At 37.4% G+C, this 16035-nt stretch overlaps 1 protein-coding gene across 9 annotated transcripts in view; it reads left to right on the forward strand.

Annotated features, from left to right (window-relative positions):
- Window positions 1-528: 528 nt before the first annotated feature.
- Mast2 (microtubule associated serine/threonine kinase 2) overlaps window positions 529-16035 on the forward strand; it is a 185771-nt gene continuing 170264 nt past the window's right edge. For 7 of the 9 annotated variants that reach the window (XM_005317979.5, XM_013364009.4, XM_013364017.4 and 4 more), the window contains exon 1: window positions 529-1064. In XM_005317979.5, coding sequence (XP_005318036.2) covers window positions 882-1064 — 183 coding nt within the window. In that variant the 5' untranslated portion in view covers window positions 529-881. The remainder of the gene's footprint in view (window positions 1065-16035) is intronic. The other 2 variants (XM_013364001.4, XM_005317980.4) reach the window with 1 other exon arrangement.

Consider the following 16035-nt stretch of genomic DNA (forward strand, 5'->3'; position numbering starts at 1 on the left):
CTACTGCCTGGAAAGAACAGGAAACGATGTAAAAGGGATATAAGAGCCAGAATTTGTCTTTTAAGTCCTGTCTAGGTTTATCGCTGATTTGCTGGGTGACCTAGTAAGTTTCACTTCACCTGAGTCTCCTTATCTGTAACATTAAGAATGAGCTGGCTATACTCCCAAGCGTTATGTGAGAATTAGAGGAAGGTTGGCAGGCACTGAATTAAGAGGCATTCATTAGCATTTTACTCGCTAATTGTATATTTGGTCTCCTTCCTGCTCCGGACCCTCTCCCCCTCCTGCTGGAATTCGTTTTTGGATTTCCTGCACCGATCTTGGCTCGGCATATAGACTCATGAATGGATGAATGGAAGAATCAATGAGAGTCCGCAGCCGCCTCGGCAGGCCGGGAGTCCCGCCCCTTTCCGCTTCCCAGCGCGCGGCGGGGCCACGGGCGGGTCTTTTGCGACCGTTCGCTGGCGCGTGCGCGGGAGGCCGCGCGCGTTCGGAGGTGGCGGGCGGGCTTCCCGTGCGCGCGCGCGAGGGGCGGGGCCGGCCGGAGGCTGGCTGGCTGGCGGGCGGCTGGCTGCTGAGCCGGCGGCGGCAGCGGTGGCGGCGGTGGCTACGGCGGCGGCGGCGGGTGGCCGGCCCAGCGTGTGCCGGGTGGAAGAAGACAGGGGGTGGCAATGCTGCCGCCTGCGTAAGGAGCGCCGAGGCGATCGCGGCGCTTGAGCCTCCAGAAAGCGCGGAGACGCTGCGGGCCGGGGTCGGTGGCTTCGGGAGCCCGCCGGGCCATGGTGGCCGCGGGCGGTGGTTGCCGCGGCAGCGCTGCGGCCCGGGGCTGTGCGAGGCCGGGACGGTCAGGGTGCTGACGCCCTCCGGGCCCAGCCAGAGACATGAAGCGGAGCCGCTGCCGCGACCGACCGCAGCCGCCGCCGCCCGCCCACCGAGAGGATGGGGCTCAGCGGGCGGCAGAACTGCCCCAGTCCCAGCCCCTGCCCCCGCGCCGGCGAGCGCCGCCCGGGAGGCAGAGACTGGAGGAGCGAACGGGGCCCAAGGGGCCCGAGGGCAGGGAGCAGGTAGGGAGGGTTGGGGTCCGGGAGGAAAAGGATGGGGAGGTGGAACCTGAAAGGGAGTTGTGGGGGAGGGGACCTCAGGCGAGGGGACCCGGGCTGGAGCCTTTGAGGGGTGTGGGGGCTGAGTAGTTTGGGGAAGGAGGTGTTGAAGTCTAGAGAGGAAGAAAAATTGGGAGTGGAGGGAGGATATGGTGGCTTGGAGTTGAATTGGAAATGGGGGAATAGGGAAATGAAAAAATGGTCCTAGAGGCATTTGTAGCTAGGGGTTCTGGATGGGGAGAAGGAGCACTGGAATGTGGGCTACGTGAACAGGCTGCAAAGAGTAGGCTTACTAAAAGGAGTATGGAGCTATTCAGAGGGGTAAATATTGAAGAGGAATTGCAATTTGAAAGAGTGTTATGCTTTTTTTTTTTTTAAAGAGATTGTCCTCATGAATTATAAAAATGGGACATTCTTAAACGTTTTCTGATTTGGTCATCCTTATACTTTTGTACTGGTGTGTTCAGAATCATTGTTAACATTCTCCTTAGAAACGTCTACTTTATGAAATGCCAATTTTTATAACATTTGCACATGTGCAGTCCCAAGCTAGAAACATAATCATAGTTCTAGGCTTTGCTTTTTAGTTTACCACTGAAAATACTTTAATGGAAAAACAGAGAAAACAATGTAAAAATATTCATCGGGTTTCTAAATGGACAGAATGTGTTTATGTAATTTATTAGACAATAGTAGGTGTATTTATGAGTAGGGGATAAAGGTCAGTTTTATCAGGAAGGAAAAGCTGCCACTATTAGCTTTAGAAAGTTTTGGAAGGAGAATATGTGATCCTTGATCTTGATGGATTTGCAGAAAAATGTTCTGTAGTCATGAACTCCACTGACAACTTTTCTTTTGCACAGCTTCACTCCAGACCCCAGTGATTTCATCCTTGAATATTCATTTCAAGACTTTTTATAGCTTTCCTGCCTCTTTTCCCTCAGTTAAATAAGGATCTTCATTAGACATCACTATTGTATAGTTTCAGTGATGCTCATCCCTGCCGTTGGATTTTTTTCTGAATTTTGTTTTTCCATGTTATATTTTAAATAAACTGCACCCTTGGCTGTCTCTGCCATTGCTTTTAGGCTGCTGAGCATTATCCTGTTGCTGCAGTACCCTTCTACCCATCCTTGTCTTTTACATCCTGTGCAGTGCCTGTTTAAAACTTTAAAAATGTACAGTCAAGTCCAGATCCTTTTCTGACTCAATTTACCTGGTACAGTTGACCTTAGTATATATTTTTCAGAAGTTCAATATTACTTGACTTTTCCCTCTTTATGTTTACTCATTGTTAGGTTTAGTCTCAGAAAGAATTGTCCATCCTTTTCTTTGAGGCTTATTCCTGTACTTATATTCTTCTGCTCTTGTCTGCTAAAGACCCTTGTTATGTATGTTCTCTGACTTATATATCAAATAGACATAAAATAGCATAATTTTCCTGAATTGTGTAGCCCATCCACGCTACTTTATTTCTTTTTTGCTTCACTAACAACCTCTTGAAAAATGTCTCAATTTCTTTACCTTGTATACATTCCTGATATCTGGTATGTCCTATAAACTTACACTTTCCCAAAATTGTTGTCTTCATGGTCATCAGTAACTACTTTTTGGTTTACATTTTCATTGAGATTTGACTTAGGGTTCACAAATCAAAGGTTCATTTAGCTTGTGAATTTTTACAGAACAAATACACCCATATGATGATTATTCAGATCAAGATGGAATACATTTCCAGTACCCCAGATTGCTTCATTGTGTTTTCTTTCAGTTACTACTGTCCTCCAAAGTAACTGTTTCATGACTATGACCATAGATTAGTTTTGAACTAATACTTTATATGAACGAATAATTCAGTTTGCTGCCTTTCATTACTAAATTCTTTCATTGGATCATGTTTGTGAAGCTCACTTATGTTGTTCTTTATAGAAATACTTTGTTCTTTTTAATTGCTGTATAATTTTCCATTGTGTGAATATGCTGTGAAGAATACTAAAATTTGTTTTTCAAATTAAAATACAATGTCTGCTACTGGTGAAAAGTTTCATTGTGAAAGAGTTACTCAGAGAAATCTGTGGAAGTTCTAGGGACCTTTTTATGACAGAATCTCATAGTTTTTTCCTAGTCCTCATACTCTCTGACCTGTGTGAGCTGTTTGTCACTGTTGGCCATGTGTTCCTTCTTGACATTTTCTTCTTTTTTATGTAATCCATTCCACTGTTGCTTCCCTGACTGCTCCCTTGTGTCTGTCTCTTTTCTCTTCCTGTTCCCTAAAATGTTCCTTGAGGATATGTCCTCTGTGCTTAGTTTGTTCGTTTTTTGTTTGCTAGTCTCTAGCAGGCTCACTCTATTTGTGGCAAGTGCTTAGGATGTGGAACAAGGATCTGTAGTCCTCTGTTAATGGCATTGTGTTACAGAACCTTGTAGAGTCATCTGTCTTTAGGCCTGACCTCTTTTCTTAATTCTACATTTCAGTTTTGGGGTTTAATATTTCCACTACAGACTCTCAGCATTTGTGTTCTTTAATTTGTGATTTTTATGACTTGATATGACTCTGAAAGTCTATGATTTATAATAATTTATGATTTCAAAGGGCAAAAATTTCAAAATGTGTTATGGGTGTGTTATTAGGCTGGATGGATTCTGTTCATTGTGAAGGTAAATAACTTTGTTCTCCATTTTTTATGACATGGAATAGTGTTTTTTTATACTTTATATTTTGTTGGTATTTATGAATAAGTTCCGATGAAGATGCAGGAGGTCAGTGGCTTCTCCCTACATCATTCCTTTTTGTCAACAAACTTGACATTAAATACATAATATTTGCCTTCTCTGATGCCCTTGACCTCCTGGGCTAGTCATTTGTTAGGTTGTACCAATACTGCCTTCACAACATCTTTCAAACCTTTATTCCCACATGTTAAATTATAATATATGGGCTGGGCTTGTGGCTCAGTTGTAGAGGGCCTACCTCGCATGCGTGAGGCCCTGGGTTCGATCCTCAGCACCACATAAAAAAATAAATAAATAAAAATGCAGATATTGTGTCCATCTACAACTTAGAACATTTAAAAAAATATAATATATTCTGTGTTTTATTTAAAAAGATTCGAACTCATTGCTTACCTAGGGATCAAACCTCATGCATGCTAGGCAAGTGGAAAATCTTCTACCACTTAGCTATATGCCAGATACCCACCTTGCTTTTTTGAAAATTTAGTTTGAGACAGAATCATGCTGAGTTACCCAGGCTGGCCTTAAACTTGAGATCCTCCTGCTTCAGCTTCCCAAGTAGCTGTGATTATAGTCATCTACCACTACACTTGGCTTTAAAACTTCCCACTTTTTATTAGAAAAATTAGAATTAGATTTTTTTCCCCCCTTGATTCCTTAGGGCCCTTTGCTTTTCCACTGGGCCATATCCCCAGTCCTTTTTATATTATATTTAGATTCAGGGTCTTACTGAGTTGCTTAATGCCTTGCTAAGTTGCCTAGCCTGGCTTTGAACTTGTGATCCTCCTGCCTCAGCCTCCTGAGCTGTTGGGATTACAGGTGTACACCACTGCACCTGGCTTATTTTTGCTTTTAAGGTGCAAATTATTAAAGGTAAGAACTATGTCATTGTTTTATCTAAGATAATGCATATCCAGGAGAGCTCACAGGAGATGCTAAATAAGAATTTATTGAATGAATGAATGAGTCAATAGAAAACTAATCAAATAGTTTGAATTTGGGTGATGTGAATAATAATGGTAGTATGAGAAATAGACAAGTAAAGGACATGGAACATTTTTTAGGATGGGCGAAGTTGAGTTCAATTTTAATGTTTTTAGAGTACCTTTAGTACTACTGAGAATTTTCAATATTATTTTAACAAATTGGCTTTTCCTTACCCTGCACTGCAGTGTTAGTATATTGCAAAAGTATAGGATACAAAACACACAAGGGAAGCTGCATAACATGTAAGGAACTAAAATTGGTCTGATATTACTGGAGCTTGAAAATGAAGACATAGTTGCTAACCTAAGATTCAAAGAACTTCTATTGTAGATAGACTTTAGTATAAAGGGTAATAATTGTGTTTTAGCTTGATTACTGTGATGGTCATGTGTAGAATACAGCATAGGACATGATGACCGAGACATGGGCATTTGAGAATTCTTATTTTTCAATGCAGAAAGTTTTATCTGCCCTCCTTTCCTTCTTTTTTTTTTTTCAAAGAGAGAGAGAGAGAGAGAGAGAGAAAAAATTTTTAAATATTTATTTATTTTTTAGTTTTCGTTGGACATAACATCTTTGTTTGTATGTGGTACTGTGGATTGAACCCAGGCCACACGCATGCCAGGCGAGCGCACCACCATTTGAGCCACATCCCCAGCCTCCCTCCTTTCCCTCTTATCTAGGGTATGGATGTGGGCTAGCTCCTAAAAACCTGTTAACTTCAGAATATTTAGTTTTATCAAAAGTACTAGAGGAGAGGGGCTGAGGATGCAGCTAAGTGGTGGTGCACTTGGCTATTATATGCAAGGCCAGGGTTTGAGCCTCATTAGGACACATATAAATGAAATGGAATGATAAAATACTGAGAGCAGAGAGCCTGAGATGGTAAAAGCAGAAACGGGTTTGCCAGTTTTCCCTGATGAGGTTAGGACACATGTGCTTTCAGGGTTTTCCTATCTTTGTTCTTCTCGATACCCTTTATCCTAAAGATGAATTTACTGTCTTAGCTTTTTTCAACCCTATGTATTCATAGAGCTGAATATTGCAATCTGTGTGTCTCCTTTATTGCTGGTCTTAACTGCTTTATGTATCTTTGGTAAATCTCCCACTTAGTTTTGTACTTTTTTGGTGAAATTCCAGTGGTACCTTGGTATTTATTAGTTTTTATCAGTAAGTGTTGTTTTTATTATTAATCAACATTTGGGGTTTCAAAGGAGTTTGAAAGCTGGAGCTGTTGAATCAAAGCTTAGCCTTGGAGGAAGAGGAAAAAAATTCTCAAGAATGGTGAGTCTAGGAGGGGAGGCAGAGGCTGGAAGTTATGAAAGTTGGGGCTTACACAGAATGCATTGTTTGTGAAATATAGACCACATACAAACGAAGATGTTGTGTCCGCAGAGAACTAAGAAAAAATAAATAAGTGTTAGAATTCTCTCTCTCTCTCTGTCTCTCACTCTCTCTTTAAAAAAAAAAAAAAAAAAAAAAAGAAAGAAAGACATTTTAAAAAAAAAAAAAAAAAAAAAGAATGGTGAGTCTAGGAGGGGAGGCAGAGGCTGGAAGTTATGAAAGTTGGGGCTTACACAGAATGCATTGTTTGTGAAATATAGTTGACCACCATTTTGCTTTATTGTACCTCATTGTTAATTTCCAAATACTTTCGTCTTTGAACCAGGTCCATGTATACAGTAGATGTACAGTAAATAATTGGTGGGAAAAAAAAATTGACATCAACCTGAGCCTCCTGCTTTCAACTTCACTCAGTATACTTTATCAACATTTTTCTACTTCTAAACTTTTAGTTTTGGGCTTGCCACAGTCTGACCTTCACATTGTCTCCTATCTCTAGCTCACTCTCCTTTTAGGATTTCTTCTCCAAAAATTGTGCAAGCTTTTTGGAACTTTCAGCCATTGATTTTATTTTATTTATTTTATTTTAGAGCATTTGTTCTTATTAATTAATTAATTAATCAATCAATTTTTGCAGTTCTGGTGATTGACTCCAGGGCCTTGCATATGCTAGATAAACACTCTACTACTGAACTCTACTACTATACCCCAGCCTTCCAGCTGTTGATTTAAAACAATTTTTTAAAAATTTTCTTTTTATTGTCACTCAGTTCATGCCTTTACTTTCTTCCATATCCTACTTAATTTTTCATGGACTGTCATAATCATTCCTACCCATCAGCTCCTTTGCCTCTTTTCTGTTAGTCAGACCTGCCTGACAAACCCCTATCCATGATTAAACCAACTGTTTTTTTTTTTTTTTTTTTTAAATCCTGTTCTCCACCTGAATGTGACTGGCAAGAAAAAACCATACTGACATCTAAATATGTGATCACTAACCTCAAGGTAATTGTCAGTCCTGACAGTCAATCTTAGGACATTTCACTAGTTTATTAACTTTCCTAACCTTAAATGATAGTTTAAGGGCTGGGGTTATAGCTCAGTGGTAGAGCTCTTGCCTCAAATGCTTGAGGCACTGGGTTTGATCCTCAGCACCATATAAAAATAAATAAATAAAGATAGTGTGCCCATCTACAACTAAAATTAAAAAAAAAAAAATGATTGTTTTTCTTTTCCCCTGAATCACCAATACTCACTCTGTCTTCCTTACTTTTAGTTGATGTCTTTGCTTCCTGTTTCACTGAGGGGAAATAAAAAGACAACCAGAAGAGAGATTTCATAAGCTTACCTTATCAATTGGCTTATCTGTATATATCCCCACATTCTTTGTTCTCCCACCTATTGGTGTGGGTCATCTGTTCCTGCTCCTATTTAAGGTTAGTCCTTAATTAAGAGTTGCATGTAATTGTTTTATTTTTGCAAAGCTGGAAGCATTAATAATACATGACTCAAAAATGTAGTAGAAAACTATACTAACTAAAACAGAATGGTATCTGAAAAAATGCTTAACGTCACTAATCATCAGGGAAATGCAAATCAGAATCTCAATGAGATATCACTTCACTCCAGTTACAATGGCTATTAACAAAAAGATAAAACAAGTCTATTGAGGATGCAGAGAAAAGAGAACACTTATATACTCTTGGTAGAAATGTAAATTAGTACAGTCATAGTGGAAAACAGTATAGAGGGCTCCTCAAAAAATTGAAAAATAGGCTAGCATTCTCACTGGTATGAAATCAGTATGTTGAAGAGACATCTCCACTACCTTGTTTATTGCAGCACTATTGACAATAATCAAGATACGGAATCAACCTGTTAATAAATAAATGGATAATATAATACATATATATATATACACACTCACACACACACACATACATACACATATATATGTACACACATACACACACTCACAATAGAATAGTATTCAGCCATAAAACAAAGAAAGCTTGTCATTTGCAACAATATGAATAAAACTGGAAGGGCATCGTTAAGTAAAATAAGCCAGACAAGACAAATACTGCATGGTGTCAATAATGTGTAATCTAAAAATGCTGATGTTATAAAAGTAGCATAGTGGTTACCAGTGAAGGTGGAAGGAAAAGTGGATGAGGAAAGGATGGCAAATGGGTACACAGTTGCAGTTATAAAGAATAAATTCTGGTGTTCTATTGTTCTGTAGGACAACTTGTTAACAATGTATTGCACATTTCAAAGAAGATTTTGAATGTTTCACCACATACAAAGTTTGAGTTGATGAACATATTAATTACTTTGATTATTTCATTACACAGTGTATACATGTATTGAAACATCACATTGTATCCCATATATTTGCATCATTATTTTGTGTTTATTAAAATTTTAAAGAGCTGAGAGCAGAGGCACACACCTGTAATCCCAATGACTGGAGACTGAGACAAGAGAATTGCAAATTCAAGGCCAGCCTGGGAATTTAGTGAGACCCTGTTTTGAAAAAACAGGAAACAAAACAAAACTTTGACACACACACAGGCTGGGGATGTAGCTCAGGTGGTAAAGAAAAACAAAACAAAACAAAAAAAGGAGGGTTGGGGTGTAGCTGAGTAGTAGAGTTCTTACCTAGCACAGTTCTGTCCCCAGCACAGGAAAAGAAAGTTCTGTTCTGGTAATCTTTTCATGTTCTGCATCAATTTTTCTTCTCCATTGAATGGTTCTTGTTGATTGGTGTCATATTTCCCATCTTAAAATATCTTCATTAAGCTTAGAACTCCCTCATTCATTCGATTCAACAAATTTCTTCATTTTTTGAGTACTATGAGGTTAGACAGTGAGAAAGGCTAACAGTCCCTGTCCTCAGGAAATTTTGTATCATTTGATCTGCATTTGACATGGTTGATCATTCCATTGTTTGGTTTTTGGGATCATGCTCTATTGATTTTCTTTCTCACAGGAAGTGCTTTAGGGAATTCAATCTTTGATCTGCTTCTGTCTTTATTCTTTTCATGTGTTTTCATATTTTCTTGGTTTATATTCCATCTCTGTGTTGATGATTCCTGCATCTGTTTTTGACCTTTTTCCTGAGTTCTAGACTGATATTTCTAGTTGTGTGTGTAATATTTCCATTTGAGTAGTTCCGATCTCTTAATCTTAACATACATCAAAGATGGACTTTTTTTTTTTTTTTTTTTTTTTGGTATTGGGGATTGAACTCAGGGGCACTTGACCACTGAACCACATCCCCAGCCCTATTTTGTATTTTATTTAGAGACAGAGCCTCACTGAGTTGCTTAGGGCCTTGCCATTGCTGAGGCTGGCTTTGAACTCAGGATCCTCCCAAGCCGCTGGGATTATAGGTGTGCAGCACCACACCCAGCCTCAAAACGGAACTCTTGATGTTCTCTTCCCAGTCTGCTGCTTCCTTACTTTTTCCCAGGTCAACAAATACTGCCATTCATTCACTCATTTACCAGACCAGAACTTGAAATTGTGTTTGATTTTTTTTTTTTTCCTTAACCTTACCTTCCACATTTAGTTCTTCTGAACTGTTAGGTGTTCCATTCAAATTGCATGAAGCTTTTCCCCATTATCTCCACCACTACCCTAGTCCTATCCTGCATCATCTTTCATCTGGATTATAGTAAAAGTTCTCCTAAATGTCTTCCAGATACTATTTTTACTGCCCTCTTTACCCCTCTGTGATATTTTGCACACAGCAGGTCATCATGTAAAAGCTGAAATAATAGCTTGTCACTTCCCTGCACAAATCTCTATAGTGACTTTCCATCACAATTTAGATCAGAATCGAAAGTGTTGACTTTAATCGTACAAGATTCTTTGTGATCTGATCCTTGTCCTTCTCTAAACTCATTTCCTCTCATTCTTCCTTTTGTTTACTAGTTCTAGCTACACTGACCACCTTCGTGATTCCTGGGTATATTAAGCATGCTTTTGCCTGAGGACATGAAAAAAATTACTGTTATTTGAGGACTTTTGCACTTGGTAGTTTTCTTTATCTAAGGTACTCTTTTTCAGAAGTATATATGGCTTTCTCATTTTGTTCAGGTCCCTGTTCAGATATCATCTCAAGGATTCCTTCTTTGACCAGCCTTTCTAAGTTAACTCTCTTGGTCACTTACTTTCCTCTTTGTATTCATGTCTTTTATTCATGTTATTGTCACATATTTGTTTGTTATTGTATTTTCCATTAGAATAGATGCTTGCTGAAGGCAAGAATTTGTGTCTGTTTTTTCTCACTTCTGTGTCTCTAGCCTCTTTAATTGTACCTTATATATAGAAAGTACCAAATAGTCTCTCACCCCTTTAACTAGGGATTGAACCCAGGGCTTTGCACATGCTTGGCAAGTGCTGTACCACTGCGACACATCTCCACCCCTCAATAAGTACTTTTTGCCTGAATACATAGTAAATGAGATTAAGTCAAATTCTGAGTTCAGATTCCACCTCTGTGACAAGTTACTTAAGTTCTCTAAGCCTTAATTATCCCATATGTAAAATGGAGATAATAATATTACCTATTTCATAGTGTTATTTGTAAGGATTTAATAAGTTAATCTCTTTGAAACATAACAGCCTGATATCAAGAAGCACTCAATACTATTATCATGTTTTTAAGATATATGCACAGAATTTAGTAATATAGAATTCATACTTTTTGCTATTCTCAACTGGTTTTAGAAAGAAATACAATAGAAAAAGATGTCTTGACCTTGACCTTTGATTGGTATTATTGACCTATTCTTATTTTGTTCAGCTTGAAAGGGAGGCTTTAATTTGTGTAATTTTCCCTTCAGAGAATTTTCCAGATTTCTTTACTAAGTAACAGGGTTAAAAGAAGAGCATAGTGCTGGGGCTGTAGCTCAGTGGTAGAGCGCTTGCCTAGCATGCGTGAGGCAATGGGTTCGATCCTCAGCACCACATTAAAAAATAAATAAATAAAATAAAGGCATTCTGTCCATCTGCAACCACAAAAATATTTTTTTAAAAAGGAGAGCATAGTCTTCTTAGGTTTTAGGATATAATTAAGAACAAATCAGCCCAGGGTACCTATATTTTAAAATTTTGTGGTAGCATTTCAGCTATACCAGCTTTAATACAGCAGTGCTCTTTAAGGGACAAGCTGAGTATCAGATACACACATTCTTTAACCCTTAATATGTTGGCAATATAATGTTGTCAAGCCTTCTGTAAGGTATTGGAAATGTTTTAAAAAGGGGTTTAGAAATAGTTGGTAATAATTTTTAAAAAGCCCTTAAGTAATTTCAAAGGAATGTTACCAAGATAGTTATGTTTGGGTAACACAGGAACATTTGAGTCCTACTTTTGATCAGTAAAAGAAAAAGGACACTGTTATTAGCACAGGTTTTGGTCTTTATTTTAGTAAAGAACACTAGGTGTTCTTTACTAAAATAGGTTTATAGGTGCTATAACAGATATATTCAAAAGAACATAAACTGGTGGGACCTAACTTCCTTCTTCTACAGAGGACTTATAAGGCCACCCGAGGAAAGAGGATGATAGGTCAGACTGAAAATGGCTTAATCATTTCCACCCATATTTCTTTCCCAGAACTAAGTTACAGGACAATGCATAACTGCTAGAGGGCTGGAGAATGTCAAATAGCTTATGCCCAGGAGGACAGAAAATCATGTTTGGTTAACATCTAGCTATTCCCTGCTATAGCCCTGAGACCCAAATGTAGTCCTTAGCTAGAATGATATAGATATCCTTTATTTTGGTTATAAATGGCCTAAAATTATAGTATCCTTTTATTCCTTCTAGGCCCATAGTTTTGGGTCACAACCATTTAGTGTAGGAGGAAAAGCCTTTTCCCAAGCATGGTAGAAGATCTGAAAAGCTTGTTTCCTTCTGCCTGTGGTAGAAACTGATCTCTTGGAACCCCCACTGTCCTTCAGGCCTTGATGTGGAGAGAGCTGTCTTTAGATTCTCTCACTTTGTTAACCCAGCCATGTGGAAGAGGAAAAATGTCAAAAGTGATTCAAAAAGAAGCCAGAGAAGCCAGGTGACTGGGTCCCACCTGTTTTTACATTAATAGCTCCTAAAAGGAAGTATGATCTAGAGAGCCTACCTTTATAAAAGTGCTTAGACTTTTAATTTTTTTAAGTTATGGTAAAATACATTTGGCCTGGAATTTACCATTATTGACATTTAGTACATTCAGAGGTTGTGCATCCTTTACCACTATCCAGTTCCAGAACATTTTCATCACTCCAGAAAGAAATCTCCGGATTTATGGATTCTGTATATTTCCTATAAATGACCTATCATATGTGGACTTTCATCTGGCTTCTTTCACTTAATCATGTTTTGGGGATTAGTCTACATTGTAGCATGTATTAGTACTTTATTCCTGTTTGTGGCTAATTAGTATTACATTTGATGTATGATATATTTGGTTTATTCATCAGTTGATGCACATTATGTTTTTTCTGTTGTGGTTATTATGGGGTCGTTCTGCTATGAACATATGTGCACTAGTTTCTGTTTGACTATCTTTTTTATTTTGAGACAGGATCTGATAAATTGTTTAGGGCCTCACTAAATTGCTGAAACTGGCCTTGAACTTGCAATCCTCTTGCCTCAATCTCCTGAGTTGCTGGAGTTACAGGTGTGTACCATTGCACCTGGTTTGGTAATTTTTTTATTAAAAAAAAATTTTTTTTTGGTACTGGGTATTGAACCCAGGGGTGCTTGACTGCTGAGTTATATCCCCAGTTCTTAATTAATTAACTAATTAATTAATTTCAAGATAAAGTCTTGCTAAGTTGCTGAGGTTCTCACCAAGTTTCCCAGGCTGGCCTCAAATTTGGGATCCTCTTACCTCAACCTCCTGAATTGCTAGGATTACAGGTGTGTCCCTCTGTGCCCAGCCTTTATTTAACTTTCTGAAGGATTTCCAAACTATTTTTCATAATGGTTATACCATTTTGGTATTCCCATCAGCAATATATGAGGGTTCTAATTTCTATGTCTTTCCTTCACTTGTCATTTTCTTTCTTTTTTTTTTTTAAGAGAGAGAGAGAGAGAGAAAATTTTTTTAATATTTATTTTTTAGTTTTTGGCAGACACAACATCTTTGTTTGTATGTGGTGCTGAGGATTGAACCGGGCCACACACATGCCAGGTGAGCGTGCTCCTGCTTGAGCCACATCCTTAGCCCTCACTTGTCATTTTCTGTTTTTAAAAATTATAGCTGTACTAGTGGATGTGAAGTGGTATTTCATTATCCTTTTGATTATCATTTCCTTACTAGGTAATAATATTGAATATATTTTTATTTACTTATTGACCATTTGTATAGAAATGTTTATTCAAGTCTTTGCCTATTTTTAAACTAGGATTTTTTTTTTTTTGGTGGTGGTTGTTTTGAGTTATAAGAGTTCTATATGCATTTTGGATAATAGATTTACCAGGTAAATTATTTTCAATTATTTTCTTCATTTTTTATTCACTAGTTTATTTTATTTTATATTTTCTCTCCTACCCACCCTCATCAATTTATTTTAGAGAACTAAGTTGGGATTTATGAACTTGGAATAAAGATTAAATTTATGTTTCTATACTTTCGGTGGCTTTATGATTTTGTGCTAAATCTCTTAGTTTTTTCTGCTAAATTTTCTCTTTTACACATTGAAACAAATGTTCCCTTTTATTACTCTAATGATGTTCTATTTCCTTTTCTTTCTTTTTTTTTTTGTTACCAGGGCTTGAACCCAGGGCATTTAACCACTGAGCACATCTTCAGCCCTTTTTTATTTTTTGCTTTAAGACAGGGTCTTGCTAAGTTGTTTAGGGCCTCACTAAATTTTTGAGTCTGGCTTTGAACTTGTGATCCCACTGGCTTTGGTGTTATATTTTCTAAGTGAAGTCTTTGAGTATTGTGAAAAAAAGTACTTGATCATGTATGCCTAAATACCTGTCTTATGTCTATATTTATTCTTTCTTTCTTTCTTCCTTCCTTTCTTTCTTTCTCTCTCTCTTTTTTTTTTTTTTTTTTGTGCTAGGCATTGAACCCAGGACCTCTGCTGCTAAGTTGTATTCTAAAACCATGTTTATAGAATTTTATTTTGCCCTGTGAGAAATTAAATTCTTACTTGGTAATCATTTCTGGCATTTTTAATTCTCATCTTGTTAAAAATTATTTAATTATGAAACAGATTTACAGAAAAGTGCTTTAGATACCATATGCTGTTACTATGGTAACAGATTATTTGCAGTTTTGCTTCAGAGTTTTTTTAAAATCATTTTTTAGTTATAGATGAACACAATATCTTTATTTTATTTTTATATGGTGCTGGGGATCGAACCCAGTGCCTCACACATATGTAGGCGAGCACTCTACCTCTGAGCCACAGCCCCAACCCTAGAGACTTTTTTAAAAGAAGTAAAATGTTAGAGAGATACTATTAGCATCCTTTCTCAAGAGGAAACAAGTGCTCTAAAGATGGTTTGCATTAAATGTTTTATTGGGGGAGGGGAGAGAGACCTTTTTTACTACAGATATTTGTCCATAAGCAAGATGCAATAGTATTTGTTTTTAAATTATGTGTCATACCATATGAATCCTTTTATTTTATCTTTTTTTTCTCTTGACATTGTTTTTGAGAATTATGTGTGTCATAGATGTGCAAACATTTTCCTGTAAAGGATCAGATAATAAATATTTTAGACTTTGTCATACTGTATTTGTCACTGATATTCTATTATAGTGTGATAATATCCAAAGGCAGTATGTAAAGAATGAATTTGAATTGGCTGTGTTCCAGTAATTTTATGCATAGAACTAAAATTGGAATTTCATATAGTTTTCATATTCTTCATATCAATAGTAATATTTCATGAAATTTGTTTTCAACCACTTAAAAACAAACTATTTTTACCTTCCTGGCTGGATATAACTTATCACCAGTGGAATTTGACTTGTCAGTTGTAGTTTGACAACCTCAATCAATGTTAATACATTTAGATCAATTTCATTAATCATTAACTGTTATGGAGCATTATTTTGAATAAATGACAATTTATCTGTTTTTATAGTAATGGGCTCTTAGGTTATTTCCATCTTCTCTACTATAATGCTGCAGTAAACATTTCCTTATGCATATCTCCTTGTGTACATGTGCAAAGAGTTTCTCTTGCTAGGTGTATTGTCAGACACTTTCTGAAGTGATTTGTGCCAGTTTGTATTTTGATCAGCGATATTTCCCTATGTTCTTGTCAACTCTTGTTATCAGGTCAAGAAGAAGAACTTTGTCAGTCACCAGAAACTCTTCTCTCTGTACCTCATCCCATCACAGCTCCTTCTTCTCTTTAAAAGTAATTATTACTTTGACTTAAAAAGTGATCACTATCTTGTACTTCTTTATATTTTGGAATGTAGTTAGAATATCCATGCATTATTCATCTGCTTTATTTTTGTCATTAAACTTTTGCTAATATTTCAATAGCATATTAGTGTTTTAAATAAATTTCCCTTTTTGCTAGTAAGATTCAGAATCCTTTCATTTAAGCTGGGCATGGTGGCCCATGCCTCTAATCCCAGTGGCTCAGGAGGCTGAGGTAGGATCATTGTGTTCAAAAGCCAACCTTAGCAACTTAATGAGGCCCTAAGCTACTCAGTGAGACCCTTTTTCTAAATAAAGTACAAAAAAATGGGCTGGGGATATGGCTCAGTGGTTGAATGCCCCTGGGTTCAGTCCCTAGTACCAAAACAAATATTTATTTATTATCTTTCATTTATTTGTTATTTATTTATTTGGATTTTTTGTCTTCTGTGACTTGTTCATGT

Source organism: Ictidomys tridecemlineatus, chromosome 11, assembly GCF_052094955.1.
Source record: "Ictidomys tridecemlineatus isolate mIctTri1 chromosome 11, mIctTri1.hap1, whole genome shotgun sequence".
In the NCBI taxonomy this organism is placed as follows: Eukaryota; Metazoa; Chordata; class Mammalia; order Rodentia; family Sciuridae; genus Ictidomys; species Ictidomys tridecemlineatus.